Consider the following 24,599-nt stretch of genomic DNA (forward strand, 5'->3'; position numbering starts at 1 on the left):
CCCCTCTCTTTTTTCTTTCCTTTCTTACCAGGTTGGAAGCACAAACTATACTCTGTGACAACTGTCTGACTGCAATGAGTTTCCTCATTTCACACCATATAATATAAACCCACAAAGGCTTCTCTATTGATCCTAAAGTCCCCACTGCCCATGGGCAAAACTCTCCCCGTTGACCCACTCCAGTTGTGATGTACTCACAGTTCACAGTGACCCGGACTTGCTTGACATCTGCTGAAGCAACCTCGTTGGCAGCTTTGCATTCGTACTTGCCCGATTGCTCTCGCGTGATCCCTAGGATCTCCAAATACTCTTCCTCACCTTCAAACTCTCTGCCTGGTAGGACAGAAAAATATAGATAGTGGTTCTGTTAGGCATTCAGATTTGGGAAGCTTTCTGCTTAATTGCTACAGAGGAACAATCACAACAGGGATTCTGCAAATAACAGTCATGAGCAATTTTAGAGTTATTACAGAAGCCCTATCAGCAAGATACTAGCATTTTATTTAGTTACGGAAAACTTGGGTTTTGAAAATCAGGAAGGAAGCATTTAAGTGGTTACCAAAGCATTTGCATCTCACAGGCTGTCCAGGCCAAGAAGCCAAATCTCCACTAGACTGGAGTAAGTTCACTGGGGTGATGGCTGAGTACCAAGGGAGGTCTGTCAGCCTGTGGCTGATGGGCTGGTTCACCCAGCATCCTCAGATGTAGTGGTGTATTGTCAGCACCCTTGTCTCCACTGCAAAACCGTGAAAAATGTCTTTCTGTCTCTCAGAGCAACCACCACCCTGAAGTGCCATCGATCAGATCGAGCTCCCGTTAAACACGGCCAAACTGAGAGAAACAAAGTGTAATTTGATCTGCGGAGCCCAATAATCACCATGAATCCCTCATCTCCTGTACATACAAACTGACGTATTCAAACCGCGCTGCCTGGCTCACACAGTTTTGCAAGCGGTGACTTGAGCGTCAGGGTTACAGCCGGGGGCAGGAATCAGGGGAGGTCTGTGGCCTTGCTTTTAATTCACTCTGTGACCTTGGGCGAGTCACTCCCTTGCTCTCCTTCTGTGAACTGCAGCTAATAGCCCCCGTCTCCCACCACCTCCGGCTCCCAGAAGGGCGGAGAGGTTAACCCATGTAAAACGCATTAGAATCGTTGGATGAAAGGTGCCAGGGAAGCATAAAATATTAGGATCGGTATAGCTACCCTGTTCTTCAGAAAGCAAAGTAAGGCTCCTCCTAGAAACAATCTGAACCTCTTCGGCAGCAGTGTAAAGGGAGATGTTTCCCTCACCTGAGAGGGCTGCAAGCACTGGTCTGCAGCACGCAAAGCCACAACCCCTAGTTGTGTGCCTGTGTATGTGCCACAACCCTCAGTTGTGTGTATGTTTAGAGACAGTGTCCCCCAACCCTCAAAGGGCAAAAGGCAGATTAAAAAAATAAAAAAAGCTCAGCTCACAAGGGCTCCATTCATGTTCCTCAAAGAGCAGTCATATTCTCTAAAGCAACTCTCTGCCCAGAAGACGGTTTCTGCTTCATAGGTGTTGAGCACCTCTGAAACCCTGCCCATTTCACCTAAGTGCTTAGAGTCCTTTGATGGAGTTCAAATAGTGCCTGCAAGGACGAGGTCGGCAACAGGGACAGTGGGATTGATTGCACCCTCAGCAAGTTTGCTGACAACACTAAGCTGTGTGGTTTGGTTGACATGGACCTTGACAGGCTTGAGAGGTGGGCCTGTGCAAGCCTCATGAAGTTCAACAAGGCCACGTGCAAAGTCTTGCACCTGGGTCAGTGCTCTGAGAAGGATTTGGAGGTACTGGTGGATGAGAAGCTCAACATGAGCTGGCAATATGCACCCACAGCCCAGAAGGCCAACTGTATCCTGGGCTGCATCAAGAGAATTGTGGCCAGCAGGTCAAGGGAAGTGATTCTGCCTCTCTACTCTGCTCTCATAAGGACCCACCTGGAGTACTGTGTCCAGTTCTGGGGCCTCCAACATAAGAAGGATATAGTCCTACTGGAGTGAGTCCAGAGGAGGCCATGAGGATGATCAGAGAGCTGGAGCACCTCTCCTATGAGGACAGGATGGGAGAGTTGGCGCTGTTCAGCCTGGAATGGGAAGACATTATAGAAGCCTTCCAGTATCTGGAGAGGCTACAGGAAGGCTGGGGAGGGACTTTTTACAAGGACAGGTAGTGATAGGATGAGGGGTAACAGCTTTAAACTACAACAGAGCAGAGAAGGTGCCCAGAGAAGTTGTGGATGCTCCCTCCCTGGAAATGTTCAAGGCCAGGTTGGATGAGGCTTTGAGCAACCTGGTCTAGTGGAAGGTGTCCCTGCTCATGACAGGGGGGTTGGAACTAGATGATCTTTAAGGTCACTTCCAACCCAAACCATTCTATGATTCTATGTTGTCTTTGCCTCTGTTAATACTCTGAAAGCAACAGGTAAGCCCCATCTCTGGAGCTAAAGTTCCCATGGAGCCACCTGCAATGAGCCCCACCACACAGGACTGGGTTTGCTGCAGCGTGTTGACCAGGTCAGGCTGGCTGCACAGGCTGGCAATGCCAGCTGCATGTATTTCCCTTCTGCATCAGAGACAGACACTTCAGCAACTTCAAAATCTGCTCAGAACTCTATCCCTTACGCAATTATTTTTGTCTTTTTTATTTTTTTTTCCCACAGGCAATTTTCAGAATCATTCTAGGGGAAAACCACCCCCCGTCACGGAGACTCAGCATGAAAACAGCAGTGTACCTATTAAACTCATGCAAAGACAAAGTTTCCCCTCTCTTTCAGCAGGGCTAACCAGCAGTCCCTCTTCCACCTCCTACCAGATGTTCAGGTGAGTGGAAATCTCATTGCTAGTCTAAAACTTACAACGACTTTGATGCAGGTTCTTGCATCCCCTGACAGTCTGCTGAGGGGTCTTACTGCATGGCAGCAGAGTATTTCACAAGGAAGGGAGGCAAAGTTGGCTCCTGCTGCCCACCCCGTGCTCCAAGACACAGCTCTCAATCTTCTGCTGTGCATTTGGGTTGATGGTACAGAGAGTCAGCGGAGAAGGAAGCAGGGTGGGATTTTCACAGGTACTTTTTATCGCTGTAACTCATGAATATGTAAGGAAGTCTTAAGTCCTGTAGGAGCAGAGTTAAGTGAGACTTCAGTCACCATCTAGCCCATTTGCCAACCTTAATACAGACACATGGGTCACGTCAGGGAGACAGCCATCCCCTGCCCTCCAGCAGCAGAGACTCTGCAGCCACTCTGGATGATCTGTTCCTGTGCCTTGCTGCCCTTACCACTGGAGCAGTTTCCCTGAAGTTTGACCTAAGTCTCCCTTGCTGCAATTTAAAGCTATTATTTTTGTCTTAGCCACTCTAGGCACAAAGAACAAATCATTCCCTCCTTCTCTGCAATAGCCTTTTATCAACTTTTACATCACTTATGTTCCTCTCTCAGTTGCAATCTTCTTTCTTTTTTTTTGGCTGAACATTGCCAGGGTCTTTCAACCTTCCTCTGTAGGTTAAGTTGTTTTTTTTTTTTTTTAGACTCTTGATCATTCTTCTTCTTCTTTCCTTTTGGCCCTCTCTGACAAGTTCACATTTTTCTGGAAGTGCAACACTCCAAACTGAACATGGCATTTCTGATGAGGTGTGACCACAGCTGAACACAGATGGAGGATTGCATTGAAACTTCTGCCCTGTCCTGCTGTCTGTACAGCCAATGCATAGTTTGTGTTTTCACACGATTCATTTCTGGTTGGGAACTCATTTAATTCCCAGATCATCTTCTTACCACATACTGCTACCTGCTAATAATGCTTTTTGAAAATCCCACCCCCAATTTGAGCTGACAACCAACACGCTCCTCCTTTCACAGCAGCACTCCCAGTTGGTAGGTCAGCCAGTTGACTGGAAAGTTAATCAGACATCAGGGAAAGACTCACAAAGAAAAGGTTAAAACATAATTTGCCTCTGCTTTGCAAATCATTTGCTCTGCAATTCTGCCTTGTTTATACACAGGGTTCATTCCAAGTGGGACTTGCTTCTCCTGCAATTTGCCCTTGTCACAAGACTGTCACCGTAATGAAAAGAGGGTTGAGGGTGACTTAACCAGCTCTAATGGAGTGGCACTCTCATTAAGGGTGCTGTTAAGTCTGTCTGTCAGAGAACCACATCAGTGGAGCTCCAAAGTATCCTAAAAGGGTACATACTTTCCTAAGGGAAGATGCTTTTCAGCTTCTCCCCTGCACACGTACATGCACTTAAAGTCTAAACTGTGTACCACATCCAGCAGCAGAGCTTTCACAGCTCTGCACAACCCTCCCAAGACACGATGAGCTGCTGCTTTACCCAGTGGAGCTCTCTGGGAATGGGTGAAAGAGAAGACTTCTGTTTTAAAGGGCATGCTGAAGACATCAATAGGCCTATTCAGCCCCTCATTCCCCTGCTCCAGGACACAGATATGAGCATAACACTTCAGAGAAAGCTTCTGTGACTGTCTCTTGCTGAAATAGTGGTAGCACTGTTCTTGTCCCTGCACTGGTGACCTATTTCAACCCTGGGCATCAACATTTTGCTACAAGAATTCAGCTACTCTCACTTGCAAGACAGACCCTTTTTCTTGCTGCCCTGTCCCCTCTAAGAGCACATTAACCATTTGTAACAAAAAGCACTTATACAAAATTGAGGTGTCATAGTACAGATCAGGGAGAGGAAAGATGTATCACAGTGTGTTAGAAAAATGTCAGGCTGTGATATCTTGCACAGAGCTGTAGAGATGTTTTCACTAATTCACCTTGGCAGCCAGATTAGGTGAGTCATATTAACTCTAACCTCTAAGGCAAAAGCGAGGCAGGGGAAGCAGGAACAGAGCTTTATACACCAGCGAATTTACAAACGTTCCCGTGCAGGAGCCAGTTTTGGCAGGGAGCTGATGGTTGTCACTATGCAGTTTATCAAAGCAGGGAGGGAGAAGGCTTGGACAATGCTCTTTGGTACCTATGACAATGAACATATTCTATTGGGTGAAGAGGGACAGCTCCTGGCAAGCGAGCCACTCCATTCCTATTAAGAGAAGACGTTTGCCTTGATCATGTTATCCAGGGATGAAATCGTGACCCTACTGCCACACCTTCCTCGCTGACAAGGGTTGTCCCCTGGCTGTTTTGTTTGGTTCAGTACAAACCCTCCCCAGTGAAGGACCTTCCAGACTTCCCTGTGGGGATAACTCCTCGTGCAGCACAGCTCTTCTCATCCCAAAGCATCCCTTCCCATGACTCCAGGCAATCTTTTTCCCTGCAGGTTTTTTGCCTTTCACATGTTCACAGTTAGCTTGGCTTGTTGCTGCAGCCCCATTAAACACCTTCTTGCCAAGCTGTAGCTCCTTAACTCTGTCCCAGTAAATCAGAAAGAGGAGCTTTCTGCTCTGGAGGCTGGAGATAGAGAGTACGAGCCCGGGAGGCTTGACAATCAAACCAACAGGGAAAGACCCGGAGCAGAGCGAGCCAGGTGCCTGCTGCTGCTCGGAGCTGGCAGAGCCCTTTTTGCAGAGGGATCTGCAGCAGACGGCTTTGATGTGTGCAGGAGGAAGGCTTTGAAGGCCTGCTTGCCTCAGCCACATTTCCTATCCCCTGGCTTCCTCATTTAATTGGACCCAGTAAAGTAAATAATGAACCCAAACAGCAAACCTGCTTGGCAATGCTAGCGTGCTGGCAAGAAGCCCCCCTTTTCCCCCACCCTTTGGAGACAGCCTTGTACAGCCCCATGGGCTCTGCATATCATCCCCTGTTGACGTGCACACCTGCCTATGCTCTCATATATATATGATATACATATATAAAATATATATTACATTCTGTACTTTATATATTATGTATTTTATATATTTTTATACATATAAATCCCACTATGTGTGCAGAAAGGCAGACTTATATCCTCCACACGTGTTCGTGGGTCCTTCCCGCCTCAACCCTAATGGCCCCTTGCACTGCCACACACTGTCAGTCTTTCCTCAAAGGCTAAACTCTTAATTTCTAGAAATGGCACACACTCGGACGAAACCCCACTGGTACTACGTGCAGACAGCTCTCTAAGGTAGCCAAGGGACCAGCAATGCCTTCTACCATGTACTCTACCAGAGAGGCCTTTTCCTTCATGCCCTAGTTGCTCACATTTCCAAAGGGGAAGCTGTTCTGCAGAGATGGCACCACATTTTGCTCTGTCCTCTCCTGTTTGTGCATCCAATACTAGGCTGCTTTTTTGTGCAGAAATTACTTTATTTCTCTCCCTTTTTTTTTTTTTTTAATACTGTTGTGGTCTCAAACTAAGCTGAATTTCAGACCCAAAGAAAGTATCTGTTTGCATTTGGTATGTGGAGAAAGAGATCAGATACCCCGCTTCTGTGTTTGTTTTCCTTCCAAGCCTCTTTGTAGTGGTGAAGAGGGGAGAGCAGAAGGGGTTATGCATCTTTGTTGGGCCCTCCTCTGCCTAAAACAAAATGCAAGGGGATAAAAAAGACTGCAAATCAATAAATGCCATTTGAAGTTTTTTTTGTGTGTAGTAGCTTCCAATGCTGAAGTGCAGTTCTTGTTCCCTCTGCAGTCTCCATTTATGGTTTCAGGTTTTGCTCACCTAACTTTCCTCCTTCCCTCTGCACCTTACATTCCCTAGGAACAGGCTTCTGAAAGACAAAAATAGCTAAGGGAGCCTTTGACATATTTTTTTTGTTTTACCTCCAGCTGGGATTTTTTTTTTTTTAATTCAGAACTTTGAAGTTTTCATTTATCAGCTTCTGTCTCCTCAGCCATCACAGATTCCAATGAGCTTGGCACTTTTTTTCTGTCCCTTAGTAGAAGAAGCTTGTTTTTAGCAAAGAGATCAGTGGAGAGAAGCAGATGGTGGATGAGCAAAGGGACAGCTAGTGCTACAACGCTACAGCAAGGAGGGAAGGCAGAAAAACTAGCGTGGCATGGGAAGTGGTGAAAATGGGGAAAGCTTGAGAGAGAAAAAAAAAAACAGTTGGAGAAAAAATAGAGGGGGGGGGATGAAGAGAGGGACAGTGGCTGGGAGAGAGAAAAACACAAAAAGTGAGGAGAAAATGGTAGTCAGCTACTGACAAAGAGAAACGAGTGAGAAAGATGGGAGGCAAGACGGTGGCAATCAGAGATGTACAGCGTGGAGAGAGGCACAGACATCCCTTGTGTAAAAGGAGCCATGAAACAACAACTGCCAGAGGGACAGGAACAGAGGGGTCACATGCAGCAAGGCAATAATTACTCTGTTCAAGCAGCAAAGCACAGCAGGGTATTTATTGTTTAAGCTGGCCTCATGCCTCCCATGCCCTTAGCTCTGTAGCTATTACACATAAACCAAAAAACTAGTGCAGTGCCAGGGAGGGCTCTGGCCTGGCTCTGGCTTCATGAATGAGAATGAGTCAGGTAAGGAGGAAACACCCTGGCATGGTTTACCCTGGCATTCACAGGACCTTCCTCATCAGCAATTGCATTTTCTCCTTACATGCAAAGCTGGCTGCTGCCTCCCAAGCCAAGGACTGTGCCCAAGGAGCTCCCTGGCTGGGGCAGTGCGGGCGGCTGCTGGCACAGCCGGAGTTAAAAAAGCCCAAGATCCTCGTTGGGACATTATCCTCAAACCCCACTGTCCTCATTTTTAGCTAAGACAGAGCTGGGTTTCTTTTTAGTAGCTGGAATAGTGCTGTGTTTTGGTTTCAGCATGGGATTTGTTATGAGAAAAACGTTGCTAACATACCAATGTTTTCAATTGTCACTGGAAGTCAAGGGACTTTGTGTTTTGTTAGTTTACAAGTGCAAGATCTAAGGGGGGGGGCAGGCGAGGAATATTTAAATTATAAGCTAAACTGGCATTTGGATATGCCAATAGGATATTCCATATCATAGTGTCATGTTCAGTATATTAGTGAGGGTCTCTCCTTCTCTTGCTCTCTGACTTTCGCTCAGGCTCTCTCTCTTCCAGGATTGTGGTTTCAGTTTGGGATGGTTGCTCCTCTGGGACTGTTATCTGGGAATGGGCTGGGCTTGGTTAGCGAGTGGTGAGCAATTGCACTGTATATCACTCATTTGCATAATTTATTACTATTATTATATTATTTTAATACCATTATTATTTTAAGTTTTATTTAATTTCAATTATTAAATTGCTCTTATCTCAACCTATGAGTCTCCATAGCCTTACCTCCCACTTGTCTCCCCTATCCCCTGGGATGGGAGGGAGTGAGCAAACGGCTGTGCTGGCCTGCTAGCCAAGTGCTAGCCAAGTGCTAGCCAAAAGAAACCACCACACATACACATCTAGCATGCAAATAAAACCCTTTAGGTTGAGAGCAGCCTCTCCAGACTGAAATACATCTTTCTTCTCTCTCAAGGGACAGCGCTGACCAAACCCAGCGGGAGAGACCTCTCGAGACGACCTGCCACCGTGGACATCTCCTCTTAGGAGCTGGAAGCTAAGAGCTGACAGCTCTGAGGCAGCTTGCATCCCAGCCCTGGGTGCATGGCAGTGAGGGCTGTATGCTTGAAGCAGCCGCAGCAGGTCTGCTGCGTCTCTGAATTTCCACTCCCTCTTCATTCATACTCATAAATGACCACTAAAGGTCTCATCACCATCTCTCACACACAACCCTGAGTGTGGTCACAGAGCAGGTGTGCAATATACCACTATATCTCAGCAACTGATTAGATTTTCCATTCCATGTCCACATGTGAATACAAGAAAGAAAGAAAAAAAACCACTCCCTGAAAAAAAAAAAATCCAACCCTGCTTCAGGTCAAAGCGTTCTGTTTGATCAGTGGTTTTCTTCTGCTCTTTGCTGAATCAAAAGAAGGAATTAATGTTCTGCTCAACTTGAGATATAGTTTCAAAAAAATGATTTAATGCCAAAGAAAATGATGTCGTTATTTTACTTTTTTTTTTTTTTTTCAAAATCACTTACTGAGTTTAACTCAAATTTGCTAACACTTTTTTAATGAACACAAACAGTGTTTTCTGGATAGATGAATTACTCTTGAACAAAACTTGGCTGTGATGCCAATGTGTAAAGTAAATTATGAACCATGAGGTAAATTAAGTCATCTAATGTCACAGCTACAATATTGTACTCCCTAAATGTTGCATGCTGCAATGTGAGTTGTCATGACTATGCTACCAAACATCAAGCCTTAATTCTGCTGCCAAGAAAATGACATTTAAACATGAACAAACCAACAGTTGCACTGTTTCTGCATCCCCAAATTTCTGTCCACTGCCTTTTGGAGGTTACTTTACAACAACGTGAGGGTAGAAGGTGTTATCAGCTAGATGAATGACTGAGATGACACCAGATCTTTGAGTGTCTTAAGAAATCAGGAGCTGGTAAATCCTCAGGGCTGAAGGGATCATGCTGGAGCAGATAATAAAACGGAGGTCAAAACCAGGAAGTCCAACAAAGAATTGCAGCCCAGGCACAGGGGTTACTCCATGTGCACACATCGACAGCACCACACCAATCTTTTGCTCCCAGCAGTGTGGGCAGCTCTGCAGGGAGCTGCGCTCTCTTCCTCCATTCCTCCACCACCTACAAAAAGAGGGTGGGCCAGTGGTTGCCCCTGGCAAGAGGAACAGCATGGGGGGGGACAGTGGGGGTGGAAAATCATTTGGTGTTTGTTTCCCACTGTGTTAATAAGCACAGGAAGGTAACGCAAGCTGAGAGCGAATGCAAGGGACTGAGTTTTCTTGCACGTCATGGAAACCTATGAAAGGCAATTAAAATACCAGTGCAAGCAGTCAACCGTTACAGTCTCCAGTGACTCTGTCAGCTGCTTTCCTCTCATCTGGCCTCATGTACTCCTTTCCTGCAAGTCCTCCCATTTTAGACAAAGCACTCATGCTATCATCGTTATACAGTCTGAAGACAAGTTCTTCCTCACAGACCCCATGACCAAAGAAAAGATCAACAGCAACAAGTCCCATCTGGGGCAAGTTCCTCAAGAAGCTTGACTGAACCATATCACTTCTGTCCTGCCGGTGAAGGACAGGGATGGACTGCAATGTAGTCCATAGTTTAATTCCACAAATCCTTATGTCAGCCCCAGACCTCAGGGAAACCTCATGTGATGATGCTCAGTGGTACCAACTGTGCCAGTCTGTCAATCTAGGAACTATAGGGTTGGTCTGTGCTTGGTGGCATCTTTAAAAATCCTTGTTATGTTCCTTACAAGAGTCTTGTGTCTCCCGTAGAGCAAGATGTGCTCAATATACTATTGTGCAAGAATCAAGTGGCTCGCTTTTGTAGGCATTCATGAAAATGTTTCCCTGTTTTTAAATATAATGGGTTTGTTCCCTTCTGTCTTATGTCCACTCATACTTCTTGGGATGAGGGGGTAAGAATGAACCCTAACTTAAAAGATTAAAAAAAAAAAAAGTTAAAACCATCCAGAGATTCAACTTAGCCCATAGAATTCCATCCTTTTACCTATGAAACTTGAAAGAAGGCTTGAGAAATTACAAATTGGCCCAAATTTACTTGAAATAAGAAAGAGCATTACCTTAGAAGCTTACACATTGCTTTGGCTCTTTCTCTGCAAGATGGAGCCAAATATTTCACAGCCAGATCACAGAGCCCCTGAATCTCCTGTGCTTTTGCAAGATGGCAATTCCTCTGTTTTCAGTGAGGCTACTCTGAACATCGAGTTCACAACTAAAGACGGGGATTTCTGTATCAGCCTGGATCTTGCCACTGATCTTTTACACAGCTGGAGTTTTCAACTGAGTAAATGAGGTCAAAGAGTTAAGCCACCCCTCAGCAAGATTTACCCTTTCAAAAACATGTCAGTGTGTTGTGATGCCCAGTGCCAATATTTGTATAGGTGGATTAACTCCTTGAAAAATCATTTTGTTTGCTTTTCTGTTGACCACTCTCCTTGCTGCAATGTTTCTCAATTAGATCCAGCACGGTTACAGCCTGACACCATCTCCCATATCTGCTGCTGGTAGAAGGAGTAAAGGGGATATTCTCCAGGGAACACAACAAGGGATCAGGAGATGAGGCTAAGTGGCTGGATTTAGGATTGAGCAGGCATGAAGCATTGCCAGGTATCAATGCAAGGATCATGGAGGATTTCAGGCAGGGTGGGGTGTGCTGGGAAGATACTGTCTGGGCTGACACGCTGCAGGGACTTTTGATCAATTAGGCTGGCTCCTGTGATATTATCATTTGAGGTATCTGCTGTTGATTCACAGTGATAGTGGTCCAGAGAAATGATTGCTTCAGTTCAGGATATTTAATTCCTATGCTGTTAGCCACTCCCTTGGTTTCCAAAGAATAAGGAGTCTCTCTCTCTCTCTCTCTCCCCAACTTACAAGGCACTGACTGCGAAGAAGGAGGAAGGCATTTGCTCGGTGACTAATACTGCAGCTTGGACAGTCCTACAGGGGAGGCAAGCAGAGAGGAAACACAGACCCTGATTTTGAGCTCTTTTAGCTCCCTGCTGCAACTCCTACCATTGCAAGTGCAGCTGTTGGTCGTCAGCACTATCCCAAATCATGGCTGTGAGGCAGGGTCTCTCCATCAGGAACATGGGAAAAAGAGGGGGTTCACCAGGAAGGGAGAAGGCAGAAAGTGATGAGTAGAAGAAACAGTTTCAAAACAACTCCTTTCTGGCCTCTTCCAGTTTACCCCATAAGTTTAGGAAGGCGTCTGAGGACAAAGCAAAAGAAATTTCATTGCCTTTGTCCCAATTCCCTAATACTCTTTCTTGTGGTGCTTACAGAAAACTTCCAACTGTAACACTGCTGGCATGAGAAGACCAAGACCAATCATGTCAATCAAAAGTGCCTCACTGGGCTTCATCTCTCTGTATCCATCTGTTACTGTCATGGACAGGAATCCACTTACATACCCCATCCCGACTCCCCAGACGCATTTGTCTCCTCTGGGAAGAAAACATCTTGCTCTGACAGAAGCCCCGAGCTCCTACAGGAGCCAGAGCCAGCCCAAAGACCTGAGAAAGTATGAAATCCATCCACTGTATGCTGGGGACTCATTGGCTCCTTTCCACAAAGCTCCTGAAGAGGCAGGGGTTTCATTAGAGTGCCTTTGCAACTGCACACCAGTGAGAGTTTTACTGTAACTGAAACAGCAGTTGTTCTAATTAAAACAACACAGAGCAGGCCACCTTAATCACCAGCATTATTTCATCTTCCTTGAGAAATCAAAACTGATAAGAGAGAGGGAAGAAGGGGAAATGTGCTGAGTCTATTTGCTCCTCGTTCCTCAGTTTAGCACACTAAGGGATGTCTCTCATCTCTGTGAAGAGTAATGTGAGCTTCTGATGGCATGTTTTATTAAATGGTTATATAATAATTAATGCTTGAAAGCAGGGTTTCCAAAAGCCACTAAATGCTTTAACAGGACAAGACCCAGTGGCTGTCAATGGCATTTGTGTCACTTGGGTGCACTGGAAAACTTCACCTCTACTCCCTTATTCAAATCAGTGACTCATTCCCTCCATCAGCATGACCTTGCCAGGCTACGTGGAAGAAAGTAGGGGCAGGGGTGAAAACCACGAGCTCTCTAGGGAGAGAGTCCATGTTTCCTCAGCCTTGGATGGAGGGAGGAGGTGCCAGCAGTGCATGGCCTGAGCGAGAAATCCATCAGCTGAGGAGCAGGTACCCAGACACCAAGGACACCTGAGGAAATAACAGCACGATAATTCCTATCCTGACTCTCCCAAAACCTGCGACAGGGAGGCACATCTGTCCCTGAGATGAGGCAAGCTGGCAGGCCAGGTAGAAATGCTGCTGGCAAGCTAGGAGGCCAGTGGGCCAAAGCTTAATAGGAAAACAGCAGTGATTTGTCTCCACCACTATTTATGTTTCAAGCACATGACAGGCTGTCAGTGGAAGTGAGTGCTGCTAAATTTACTGCTTCTCAGGTCTCCGCTACAGTTGCATACTTGACAAGTCACTTCATTTGAAGGGCTAGATCTTGGGCTGGACTTTCCTCCCTCACGCTTTCTTTCAGTGAAAGCGACAAACCAGCTGTCTTTACACTGCAGACTCTTCCTCCTGGGGGCTATATGAGGTGGTTTCCACTTGGCTGGCACTTGGCTAGCAGGCATACACAGCTGTTTGCTCACTCCCCTCCCCAGGGGGCAGGGGAGAGAATTGGGGGGCAAGGGTAAGGAGACTCATAGGTTGAGATAAGAACAATTTAATAACTGAAATAAAATAAAACTTAAAATAATAATGATATTAAAATGATAATTATAATAATAATAGTAATAAAATATGCATGAGTGATACACGGTGCAATTGCTCACCACCCACTAACCAAACCTGGCCCGTTCCCAGATAACAATCCCAGAGAAGCAACAATCCCAGAAGAGTGAGACCCCGAGTGAAAGTCAGAGAGAGCAAGAGAAGGAGAGACCCTCATTAATATACTGAACATATCACAGAATCACAGAACGTTGGGGATTGGAAGGGACCTCAAAAGATCATCCAGTCCAATCCCTCTGCCAAAGCAGGAACCTAAACGAAATTACACAGAAAGGTGTCCAGGCGGGTGATATGATATAGAATATCCCACTGGCATATCCAAATGCCAATTTAGCTTATTAATTTAAATATTCCTCACCCTGCCTCAGTCTTGCTCTTCTAGACTTACAAAACATGAAGTCCTTCAACTGCAAGTGACAAAATGAAAACATTGGTGTGTTATCAATGCTCTTCTCATAACAATCCCATGCTGAAAGCAAAAAAGAGTGCTAGCTACTAAAAAGAAACCCAGCTCTGTCTCAACTGAAAACCAGGACACTATATTATCAGGGTGAGTTTAGAGAAGAGGGACATTGCTGGCATCTTCATTTTTAACCCCGACACATGCCGGTCTTGTTCAGGACCATTTAACTGCAGATGTGGGTCTGACACGACACATTCATGACTGAACTGAACTCATAGTGGCTGGGCTACAAGGCATTCAGAGATGGAGAATGTGAGAGCGTGGTGAGCACCAGCGAGTACCAGCTGGGTGTGTGGGCGAGAGCTGCCGAGCATCGTAAGGAGAGCAGCGTGAAAGCTCGCAGGGATGCGAGACAAAATGCAGGTGGGTAAAGGAGTCCACAGGAATTAGATTCGGCACGTGCGTGTGTGTGAGTATGGGTGGTGGGAAAAATACACGTGGAAGCATGGGCGTGGGACTAGAAGCATGACAGAGCATTAACATGAGGATGTGCATGGGGGAAGGCTGGTAGACAGGGAGAGAGGGCAACAGGAGGAGGGTAGGGGTGTGCCTGTGGTCCCATGAGTGGGCTTCAGAGCTGCACGTCCTGTGGGAGTGGGTGCTCCTCCATCTCCTCGCTTTTTTAGAGGACTGCGGTTCAGAGTATCATTTGCCTCCTCTGTCCCAAGTGTTGCATGGTGCCTGCATCCAGGCAACCTCACGCTCACAAGAAAGCACCTTTTGGCAGGTGGGACAAGAGAAGAGGCCTCGTTAATGGCTAAAAACCTGTAATAGCTGTTTTCAAACACTGGAAAGCAGCAGAAGGGGAGTGAGGCTGCCATTTGATGATGTGGGCTATAAGAAACTCCAGATTTTCCCTTCTTTTTTTTTTTTTTTTTCTAGCTTGTCCTCATGGCACTACAAACACCTTGTTGAAGGGCTCTGGGTCTCAGTTGTGTGGAAGCTGCTGCCCGCTTTACGCAGCTGTGTTGCTGGGCAGCACCACATCTTCTCAAATGCTCTGACCCTCCTTTAGGCCGCAGATGACAAGACAAGTTTATCAGGAATATGGTGGTGTAAAAGACAGCCAAAGAGGACTGGGCACATCCTCCTGCCCCAACCACTCCTCTCCTGTCTTCTCTATGCAGTGAAGCTCTGCTTTACACCCACTCATACTCTTGACCTCACGCGCAAGATCCTTTCATTTTGTTCTCTCATGTGCACTCAGTAAATTACACAGGTGCATGCACACAAACACAGACCCCTACACAGAGCGCCATGCAGAAGCAAGACACATCCTCTTTTTTGCTGTCACAAGGGTGCAGGATGATTGCAGTTCCCTACCAGCCCTTTAGGAATCCGATCCACTTGCTTTTCCAGTGGTGGAGGGCAGAGGCCCTTGTTCTGCAATTGCGCCGCATAGTTTATATGATGAAACGTAGCATCTGCAGCTATATGAGCTGGGCTAATAGTGACAAGTGCTATCAATCCTCATACTTCAGTGCACAAACTGATCACCAGCTGGGGACAGAAATCTCTCCTTGTCTCTCATCACCGTAACGTACAAACGGCACGCTTCACGTGGGTGTCATGCCGCTGTATGCACAAAGCAAAGTTGCAAATGGGCCACTTCTCTCTCTCCTGGCAGTTTTACAGCACTGCAATACTGGACTGTATTGACAGCAAGGATATTGACTGGCAGCAGAGGTCATAGCATCCAGTCAGCCCTCCTTTACTGCAGCACCTTCTTCTCTTTATCAGCTTTGCCACTGGAAGCATCTGCAATGGCTTGTCAATACTTTGTCCTAGCCCTGCTGATCTGTGGATGCCAGTCGCACGCTGACAAAGATTGCCTCTTTAGAAAGCCAAGAGAGGCTGGACGGAAACTGAGAGTTGGAGTTTTTGACTTAGAGACTGACAAATAGTTTGGGTATCTTCCATTCTTTCTTTTGTTCACTGCTTTCCAAGTAACATAATGGACATTTTTATGAGCGGCTCATCCAAGGCTGCTCTAAATTTTACTGGGGGTGGGGGGAGAAATATGACAATCATGCCCTCCCACCTGGCCTCCAAGGACCGGGAATTCATCCACAGTAATCATCCATGCCCTGTGGATTGAGGTCCTCTGACACTTTTACTGGATAATGGCCACTCTTAATAATCCAGCCATCCAATTGAATTCCTTTTTATCTCCTCTCCAATACCAATACTCCACCTGAGCACTCTGTATAGGCGAGAACTCAGTGGAAAAAAAAAATCCTGCAAATTCTGACCATAAGGTATTGAAATAGTATTAAAAAAAAAGGTTTTCAACCCCCTCTCCCCAAACACTTATTTCCTGATTTCTCAGCTGCTCTCAAAAATGCTGTCCTTGTAATTCTAAGTCCAGCATTCCAAATGGGATGCTGGGTTTGATTAAAACAACTTCCTGGCTTATAGGTTATGTCAATATCCTGGTGGGATTTTATGCCACTAATCTCAGCAGTCTGCAATTCCAAAACAGTTGAAGGAGGGGAGGAATGTTAAATGGCAAATTTACCTGCAGTCTCTATTTTTTCACTGCATCAGGAGCAGGAGGTCCTGAGATAATTTTCGGGCAGTATAAGCTTGCATATACAGGGGGATGCAACAAGCAGGAAGCAGAGGGAGGAAGAGAGAAGGAGAATGGAGAATAGGGGAAGAACTGGCAAGGCAACAAAAAAAAAATTAAAAATAGCTTAAAGAGGATAGTTTGTGAGACACAAGTGTTCAGGAGAAGGACAGAAAAGGAAATAGCGAAGGAAATGAGCCACAGAGCATAAGATATACATGAAAGGTTGGTTAAAAAAAAGCAAGGGGATACAGAGGGTTAGGGCAAGCAAACAGAGCTCTGAGAAAGGTGAATCACCATGGGAAGGCAGTGGGGAATGTAGTTAGTGTTGGCTGGGAATACAACATACAAGGAGTAACTGAGGCCCAAGTCTTTCAGATGTATTACAGTTATATTGATCTGTGGTAAACAATTTCACTGCTCACAGGCAATACAGGACTATTGGCACTGTCACTGAAGGTCTCAGACACTTAGATGGTGTGTATACATGCAGGGGACAAGAAGGAAGAGAAGTAGGTTCCCACGACCTTTGATAATGAGGGCTTGGGACAGAGTGGGAACATTTGGTGCTGACTCCTTGTCCTTAATTTCTGCCTGTTCCAACTCATTAAAGGCAGATAAAATGCACCATTAATTACCATCCCATTTCTAGACAAACAAGTGCTCTCATCGCTACCTTCTCCAACACAGAGAAATCCTATAGAAGGTCTCAGTTAATAAAATGCTCTGTGTTATGAGACAGTCTAAGATTCATGGACCAAAAAGACAAGGAATAAGCCATAGTCCCAACCCCCAAACCATCCCAGCACCGCAGGAAATCTAGAAGATAATCTCCAGCACTTTCCACGCAGCCCTGGAAGAGCTTTCTTTTCCTCTTCTTCCCTTAGGCTCTTGCTGTGAACAAGCACTGTTTCTGGTTTGCATGGTGGCCAGAGTGGCTGCCAAGAGGCCCAGGGAGGAAAGAAACACTGTGAGCCTCTCCAGTTGCTTGTCACTGGGGTCCTTTGAGGTTTCAGTACTCCCACTTTGCAAATTTGTCCTGGTAGGCAAGGGCTTCTCACATCTCCCAGATGCACCAGCTTGTCACGCAGCAGAGCTGGGCTGAATGATGCATGCATGGGAGGAAGCCTGCAAGCTGGGATGCGGCAGGAAGCTGCCACAAGAGAGGATGGAGATGAAGCCCAACCTGCTGGAGACCATGGGTCTGCTCCTAACACAACATGAGAAATGGCCTTGCAGCTCTGTGATCTGAACATGCAGCTTGCCCAAAGAGGCTCTCATCTGTCAGATGCAATGGGAAGGCTGAGGTCTCCTATGAGGAGGAAAAGCTCTCCTCTCAGATGTGAAAAACCCTGCCTTTTTCTACACCACTCTTCTCTTCTAGCTGGAGGCACTTGTAGGGAGTCATAGGAGAGAGGTGGAGGAATGAGAAACTGTGATATCTATTCAGCTATTTCTTCACTTAACCCAAAAGCCTTCCTGAGCTCCTTCCAAACAGAAACTGGCTGAAGGTGACATATAACCCTCTGAATTTGAGCCTCCTCAGGACACTGTATGCGCTGCTCCTGTCAGCATGCTATGTTAACTCATATATCACTTGCTTAATGATTCAGGGATTTGACCACCTTAACCTGGAGCAGACAGTGAGTTGGAGGCAGGAAGGTTTGACTCCCCATCTGTGTTTCTGTACACTCAGTCACCCACAAAAGTGGTTGACTTCTGCACTAGCCCAAAGGCAAGGTTGGATCTTTCAATTAAGAAAAAAGAATAGCCAATTAGGAACCCTCAGAGAGACAGAGATGGGTTGATGCTGGAAGAGAGTATCTAGCACTTCTTAAGAGTCTTAGGGAGGGAGATGGTCTTGCTTCCCTTTCCAGGTGGGAATACCACTCCCCACCTGCACTGTGCAGGAGGAGATGCCTTGGGAGGTGGGGCAGGAACACAGGCTGTTGAGATGCTCACCTATATTATCTTCTCTGCTTTCTGCATGGCAGCTATGGAGGTGCCAGCAGCCTTTCCAGTTCCAAGACTGTAGTCTAAGTGATAGATTAAATCTCAGTTTAGGCAAGAGACTTTCTAGGGAATGAGGCTGCAGAAATTCCTACTGAGTTTCCTCAGGAGAAATGCAGTCTAAGTTAGATTCAGACTAATAGCCTAACACTTGTTCCTCTCTAAAAGCAGAAAATGCCCAAGGCATTTTTCTTGTGCTTGTGCAAAGACACTGATCACAACCTGTATACAGCACCACATTCTGGGTCTCTTCTGCAGTGGAAAATCATTAAGCAAAATCACACACATACACCCAGCAAAAAAGGCAAAAGATGAAAAAAACCTGTGTGCAGAGGGAACAGTCACAGCTGTTTCAATTTATGAGACAAGAAATTGTATTTCAAAGAGAATACAGGAGTTTTCCCCTTTGAGAAAGTTATTAACCAGAATTCGCAATAAACCCCACTCCATTTATATGCCCTTAAACTGAAGGGATTATATGGCATTCTGCAGGGCTCTGCCCTGCCAAGAAGAGCCCACAAGCCTCAGACCTTGCCATCCCATTCAGAGATCTGAATCACCTCTCCTGCTTTTTGACACATCACCCCCCTCCTTCCAGTTTATCACCCTTTTTTTTCCTTCTTCAGTTCACATACCTCTCTTTGTCTTTTCACTTCATCCTTTTACCCTCTCTCCCTCCTCTCTTTCCCCTATTATTCTCCTTTTTATATTCCAACCCTTTCCTCCTTCCACTTGTATATCTGTCTAAAAGATCAAAACCCGACTGTAACTCAGTTGAGCTATTGCAATGACAAAAAGCATTCATGGAAGAACACTGTATTGAAGAAATATCTAGGAGGAGAGCTCTTATACTTGCAGCTTTGTTTGCTTTTATAGTTGTCTGTTACATGGCAAACACATGTGGTGATTGCTCCAAGAGAAAAGATGCCATACCCCATCACATAGCTGGAAAAGACTTCACTCTTCTACTCTGAAGCTGTAGAGAATTGAACAAGAGGGGGTAAAAAATGAAGGAAAAAAAACCCACCCTAAAACTGATGGAGTATGCTACAGCTAAAGAAAAAGCACTGAGAGGTGTCAGCAGCAAATAAGTTCACTTATGAAAGCTGGGTTGCTGGAAATTTCCTTGAAGATGAACCACTGAAGATGTGTTTGATTTGAACCACTAAGGGCCTGTGCCTATTTGTACTTGAGGACCCTGGCAGAAAGCTCAAGGCTAACTAACAATCTTTTCCATATACTAGCTTTGATGCTTAGGACATTTGTCAAGGAAGCAAGAAAAGAACAGAAGATATCATGGTGGTGTAAAAGAGGGGGTGAAAACTAGACAGAGAAGATCAATCCAGCAATCCCATACATACCTGCTCTTAAAAATGGAAAATTCAGTGTGGAACATACATCCATGTTTCACCCCTACTAATTAACAAGAAAGCAAGTAACTGAAGGAGGTGATAGGTTACCCACGAAGGAAAAACAATAAACCAAGCAGTTAAATAAATAAAGGTCACTATCTTCTTCTTAGACCTCTCTCATTGCTAGAGGAAAGACAGTAGCCTGGATGGACCACTGCCCTTTTCCTGGCAAGGCTGCTCTTAGACACGACCTCTGTGCCCTGTTGCTTTCCGCTTCTATCTCATAGTGTCTCAACACACACTTTTCTATATGTATATTTGTGGGTGGTCAACTTTATATAACCAAATTGTATGCAGCAGCCTGGAAATGAAAGTATAACAAGCATTGCAAAACTGATATTCTCCTCATTAAACAGAGAAAAATCCTCCTTCACCAAATATGACCTAGTATCTATATCTCCCTTTTGGACAATATATACTGTGCAACACATACAATAGAAGCAATAAATAAGCCATTATGTAAAACACGAAGAGACTTCCTAATAGGGCAGTGAGTGTTTGGCATGCAGTCATTGATTTAAACATCAGCCAAACAGGTAATGATTAAAAGATGAGAAAATGCCTGGTCTCACTCAAGAGCCCAATCAACACGTTACAAAAACCTTCCACAGTTTTTGCACAGTAACTCTCTGGATAATTCCCACTGAGGAGGGTCCAAGGCGCAGGGGTGAGAAGAGTTTGACCCTGCTTCCCAAAACGTCTCCATTCAGAAAACAAAAGACTTCAGCTTTCAGTATTTGCAGTCTTGTGCTTTCCCTAGTACACAAGTTATGGCATAAATTAAGTAAGAGCTCGGTCTTCTACAGCAAGTAATGGTCAGCACCCACATCAGTAAAGGGAAGGTCTAGTCTAGGATGAGAGAAGCAGCAAAAGCAGATGCTGTTTAGTACTACAAAAGCAGATTTCTTCTGTTTATATTGCATGTTCCTACCTCCACTGGTCAAGGAAGCCTCCTTTGTATCCTGAGATACCTACACATGCTCATAAGCCTCTTGATAGTCAACCTGCAACCAGTCTCAAATGGGCTTATGCTGCACCACTCAGGGTTTTGAGACTGAACAAAAGCAAATTGGAAAAAAATACAGCATACTGGAGACAGTCTTTAGAGTGAGCATCATATAAGCCTGACACGGAAATAACTGAACATCTTACTGATTTCTACAATGCTCCTTCTCTTTCAATTCACCTGCTTTTAACCTGCTGACTGAACTGTCTCAGGAGACTCTCTGCTTTGGGGTTCACCTCCACGCAGCTCTTCCTGTCCATCTCCTCCTAGTAACCAGCCTTTCTTTTCCAATTCCCTCAGTATGAATAAGAATATCTCTGCAGGGAAAAGACATCTTTCTCTGCAATCCCCAGTTTAATACTCTGACATGGCATCAATATCCTGCTGCTATCTCTTCCTTTTAATTAAGTTCTACCTCTGCCTTTTATGCCCCTTCTCCTTAAGTCATTCAATTTTCCTCTTCTATCTGCCCTGCTTCACCCTTCCTGGTGGGGTTTGTTTGGTTTTTTTTTTTCCTTTCCCTTTCCTCCTCTCCTGGAAACTTGCCAGCAATACAGCAGAAGGGAGCACACCGAGAAAGGTTAGGCAAACACAACATTATTACCAGAATCAGCAACATATTGCTCATTAAACATTTAAAATCAACAGTTGCTGGCTTGATCTGCCAATATTGTGAGAAATGCCAGGTTTAGCTCAAGGTGCCTCTTGTTTCCAAAATGGCTTTATTTATGATGTGGGAGCTGGTGGCTGCAAGAACAAAACCCTACCTCCAGCGGCCAACAACACCCAAGCTACAGCGGCTCCATGGAAAGTTCCCCAGCGAACACCAATCGCTTCTGCCTCCCCATCGCCCCCGCTGCTTTCCAGAAACAAATGGATGTGTAAGAGCACAGAAATGTGTTTGCAGGAGATAAATTATTTATCTGAAATTTACTGTTGTGAAGTCAGCGTAATTCTCAAATCCGCAGACATATTTTATGCACTGATAGGATGTTTCAAACAGGGGCATTTGGACTCATTTCTTCCCTCCTCCTGCAAGTATTAACACAATAATTCCTCACCTGGAGAAGAAAAGAGTTGGTGCTGAAGCTGGAAAGGCAGTAGGATAATATGCTTGTAGTTTTGTATTGTGTCCAAGTAAAGTTCTATTTATTGATAAAAAACCCCAGTGTAACACTCCTTCCCCCTCTCCCTCCAGTCTCTGTGATATCTGCCTTTATTTTTTCTCCCTAGTCTACAATGTCGACGCATTTAGTATTTGGAAAGGACAAGTTTTATACCACATCAGGTATAAAAATCACTACTGTGGGCAAATCTCAGAGCCCCCCAGCTCTGTCAGTGTCCTCCCTCTTGCCCTGTAGCAGTCCTTGCTCTCCCAAAGCAGGTCAGGGACAGATCAGCCCTATGGCCATGCACACACCCAGATACCTCCCCACCCATGGGCACTCGCCTTTCTTCTGCTGGCTTCTGGAACATTTCTGCATCAATCAAGGCCCATCAAATGTCACATTCTTTCAGGAGTTCCTTGGGTAGTACAGGGTATCTAAAACCATGCCACTGACAATCTTATGAGTAGGCATCCAAACTAAGGTTCCTTCTTCCCAAAATATAACTTTGGGGATTTTTTACCTATTATTCTGAAGGAAACAGAGCTAGGTGTCTTCTCAGTGTGAAGATTTATTTGTTTTGAATTGTACTTGTTTGAAGCATAAAAAATAAGATTGTCCTCTGCTAAGGCAGGAGTAAAGAGGTCAATTATAAACCACACATTTGACATAGCAGATAACCAGCCCAACATTTCCGACAAGCTCTTGCCCACTGAGCAGTAACAAGTCCCGCAGATTGACGCAGGCACCTTTCACTTTAAGTCCATCAGAATGGAAATGCATATAGCCCAGCCACGTCTTTCCCTTTGTTCAGCACAGGTGTATTTAAACCAGTACATGCTCGAAGAGAAGCCAATGGCTTGCTCAAGGCTCATGTAAATCCAAAAGGCAGCAGTAAAGACTGCAGTTTTCCAAGCTATAAGTGAGCATTTTCGAGAAATCAGGTGGAATGCTTCCAACAACCCAGAGTTCCTGCAGAGAAGTCCCAAAAGCTCCTCATTTTAACAATAATTCTGTAAGTGGATGCACTCCCCCACCTGCCACTTAAGAAGCCTAATCACATACCAGATCCTCCGTTAGAGTTGGCCACTGCACAGCAAAGGAAAAGTTGGCAGTCATTTTCACTGAAACATAGCCTAAGCATCTTGAAACGCTGCCACTAGAGTTTTCAGAGGGAAAAGAAAAAATAAGAGTCCTTTTGATTTCAAAACAGTTACTCTCCTCCTTGCATCTGGTGTCTCTTTTGTTTGTTAATCCAAACAAACACCTGACCTATGCTCATATAAAACATGCTGGATTTTCTCTGATAGGAGCAAATCTCCACTGTGGCTGCAAACGGCTATTTTGTGTGAATATTTTGATATTCAATGGGAAAGATGGAGCCCCTCTTCCCACCCTTCCCAAGCTAATTACCAGCCACTGCTGTCGACAGAATTGCAGGGCCCTGTTCAGGTCACCACAAAGACCCATACTCTTACATCCTGTGATAGCAACTGATGGTGAAAAATTGCTGCTGAGTTAACCCAGATACTAGGCAGCCACCAGAGATCTCGTACCACAGCCCTGTTATGGTACAGCACCATGGATCCAGGCAGACCTGGACCACACCTGGCAATGGATCCTCAAAGAGTGGGGCAGGTTGTGACCCACCTACTCATCTTAAATAGAAATTAAAGTGTCACGGTTAACCTGGGTGAGGAAGTGTCTATGGGTCACACTCCAGCTTTCTGAGCCAGAACTGAATCAGAACAGCCCTCTTGTTTCATCGGAGGCATCAAAACAGGCAAAGCAGTAGGTTTTGTTAACTGGAAAATGACTTGACTGACCAATGACTGTAAAGAAATGATAACTCATGTGTCTCTCCTGGATCTGAAAAAAGCATAAATTGCAAAAAAACACCTAAATCCGAAAGAAACCCAAATCCTTCTGTAACGAGAGGACAGCTCCAGGTATCCAGCTAATTTAAACAGAAACAAAGCAAGTCCAAATTTCTACACCTGCTACCATGACCTGCGGACTGAAGACAAAGCAACCCCACAATGCAGCAGCATGCCCTTGCTAGAAACTCAGCAGTGACAAAATCGTTTGCTCAACTTGCAATATAGTTGTAGCTTTAGGCAGTCCAATGATTTAACCATTTAATTGTCTGGAATCATTGGCCTAAAATGAGTGTTCAATAAATCTGCTCCTTTATTAGGCCAGGAAGCTCCCTGAGTCCCCGTGGGTTACAGCAGCCGGCAGACCCTCGTGCTCCAAAGCAACGTGGCACTGCAGAACTGTATCAGTGCCAGAAACATCTCACAACCTCCTCCCAGGAGGGTTTGCTGAGGGCTTGATCCTTCAGGCCACAAGTCTCTGTAGATGCCTTCTTTAGCTGAACAAGGTGTGAGAGTTGTGAAGGGGTAACTTTTTACTGATTTAGTTAAAGTGATGCTACCTGTCCTCGGTCAGCATGCTCATACCATTTCAGTAGTGTTGTGTTTCTGTCTGTATAGGCAGATTCATAGTAAAGTAAAAATCAAAATAAGTCAGCCATGTGTGCCTCTATTACAGGGTCAATTTTAAAATTACACCTTTGGTTAAATGGGTGCAACTTCCTCATGTAGCCAAGCCGTGAGATCCCTTTTTAAGAATAGGTAGCACACCAAAAGCTATTTTCTTATGAGAAACCCCAGAAATAAGTTTCAGGCCTCAGAGAGAAGGATTAATTTGCTAGTAATGAAAGTGACACACAGGGAAAA

The 24,599-nt window shown here is 45.2% G+C and overlaps 1 protein-coding gene across 1 annotated transcript in view; it reads right to left on the bottom strand.

Moving 5' to 3' along the window:
• LOC104530282 (limbic system associated membrane protein) overlaps nt 1-24,599 on the bottom strand; it is a gene marked incomplete at its 3' end in the record, with an annotated part of 300,699 nt that overhangs the window by 12,037 nt on the left and 264,063 nt on the right. Inside the window, exon 4 of the mRNA XM_010174824.1 lies at nt 199-333. Within this exon, the coding sequence (XP_010173126.1) occupies nt 199-333 (135 nt within the window). The remainder of the gene's footprint in view (nt 1-198; nt 334-24,599) is intronic.

Source organism: Antrostomus carolinensis, unplaced genomic scaffold, assembly GCF_000700745.2.
Source record: "Antrostomus carolinensis isolate BGI_N321 unplaced genomic scaffold, ASM70074v2 scaffold5229, whole genome shotgun sequence".
NCBI classification, from domain to species: domain Eukaryota; kingdom Metazoa; phylum Chordata; class Aves; order Caprimulgiformes; family Caprimulgidae; genus Antrostomus; species Antrostomus carolinensis.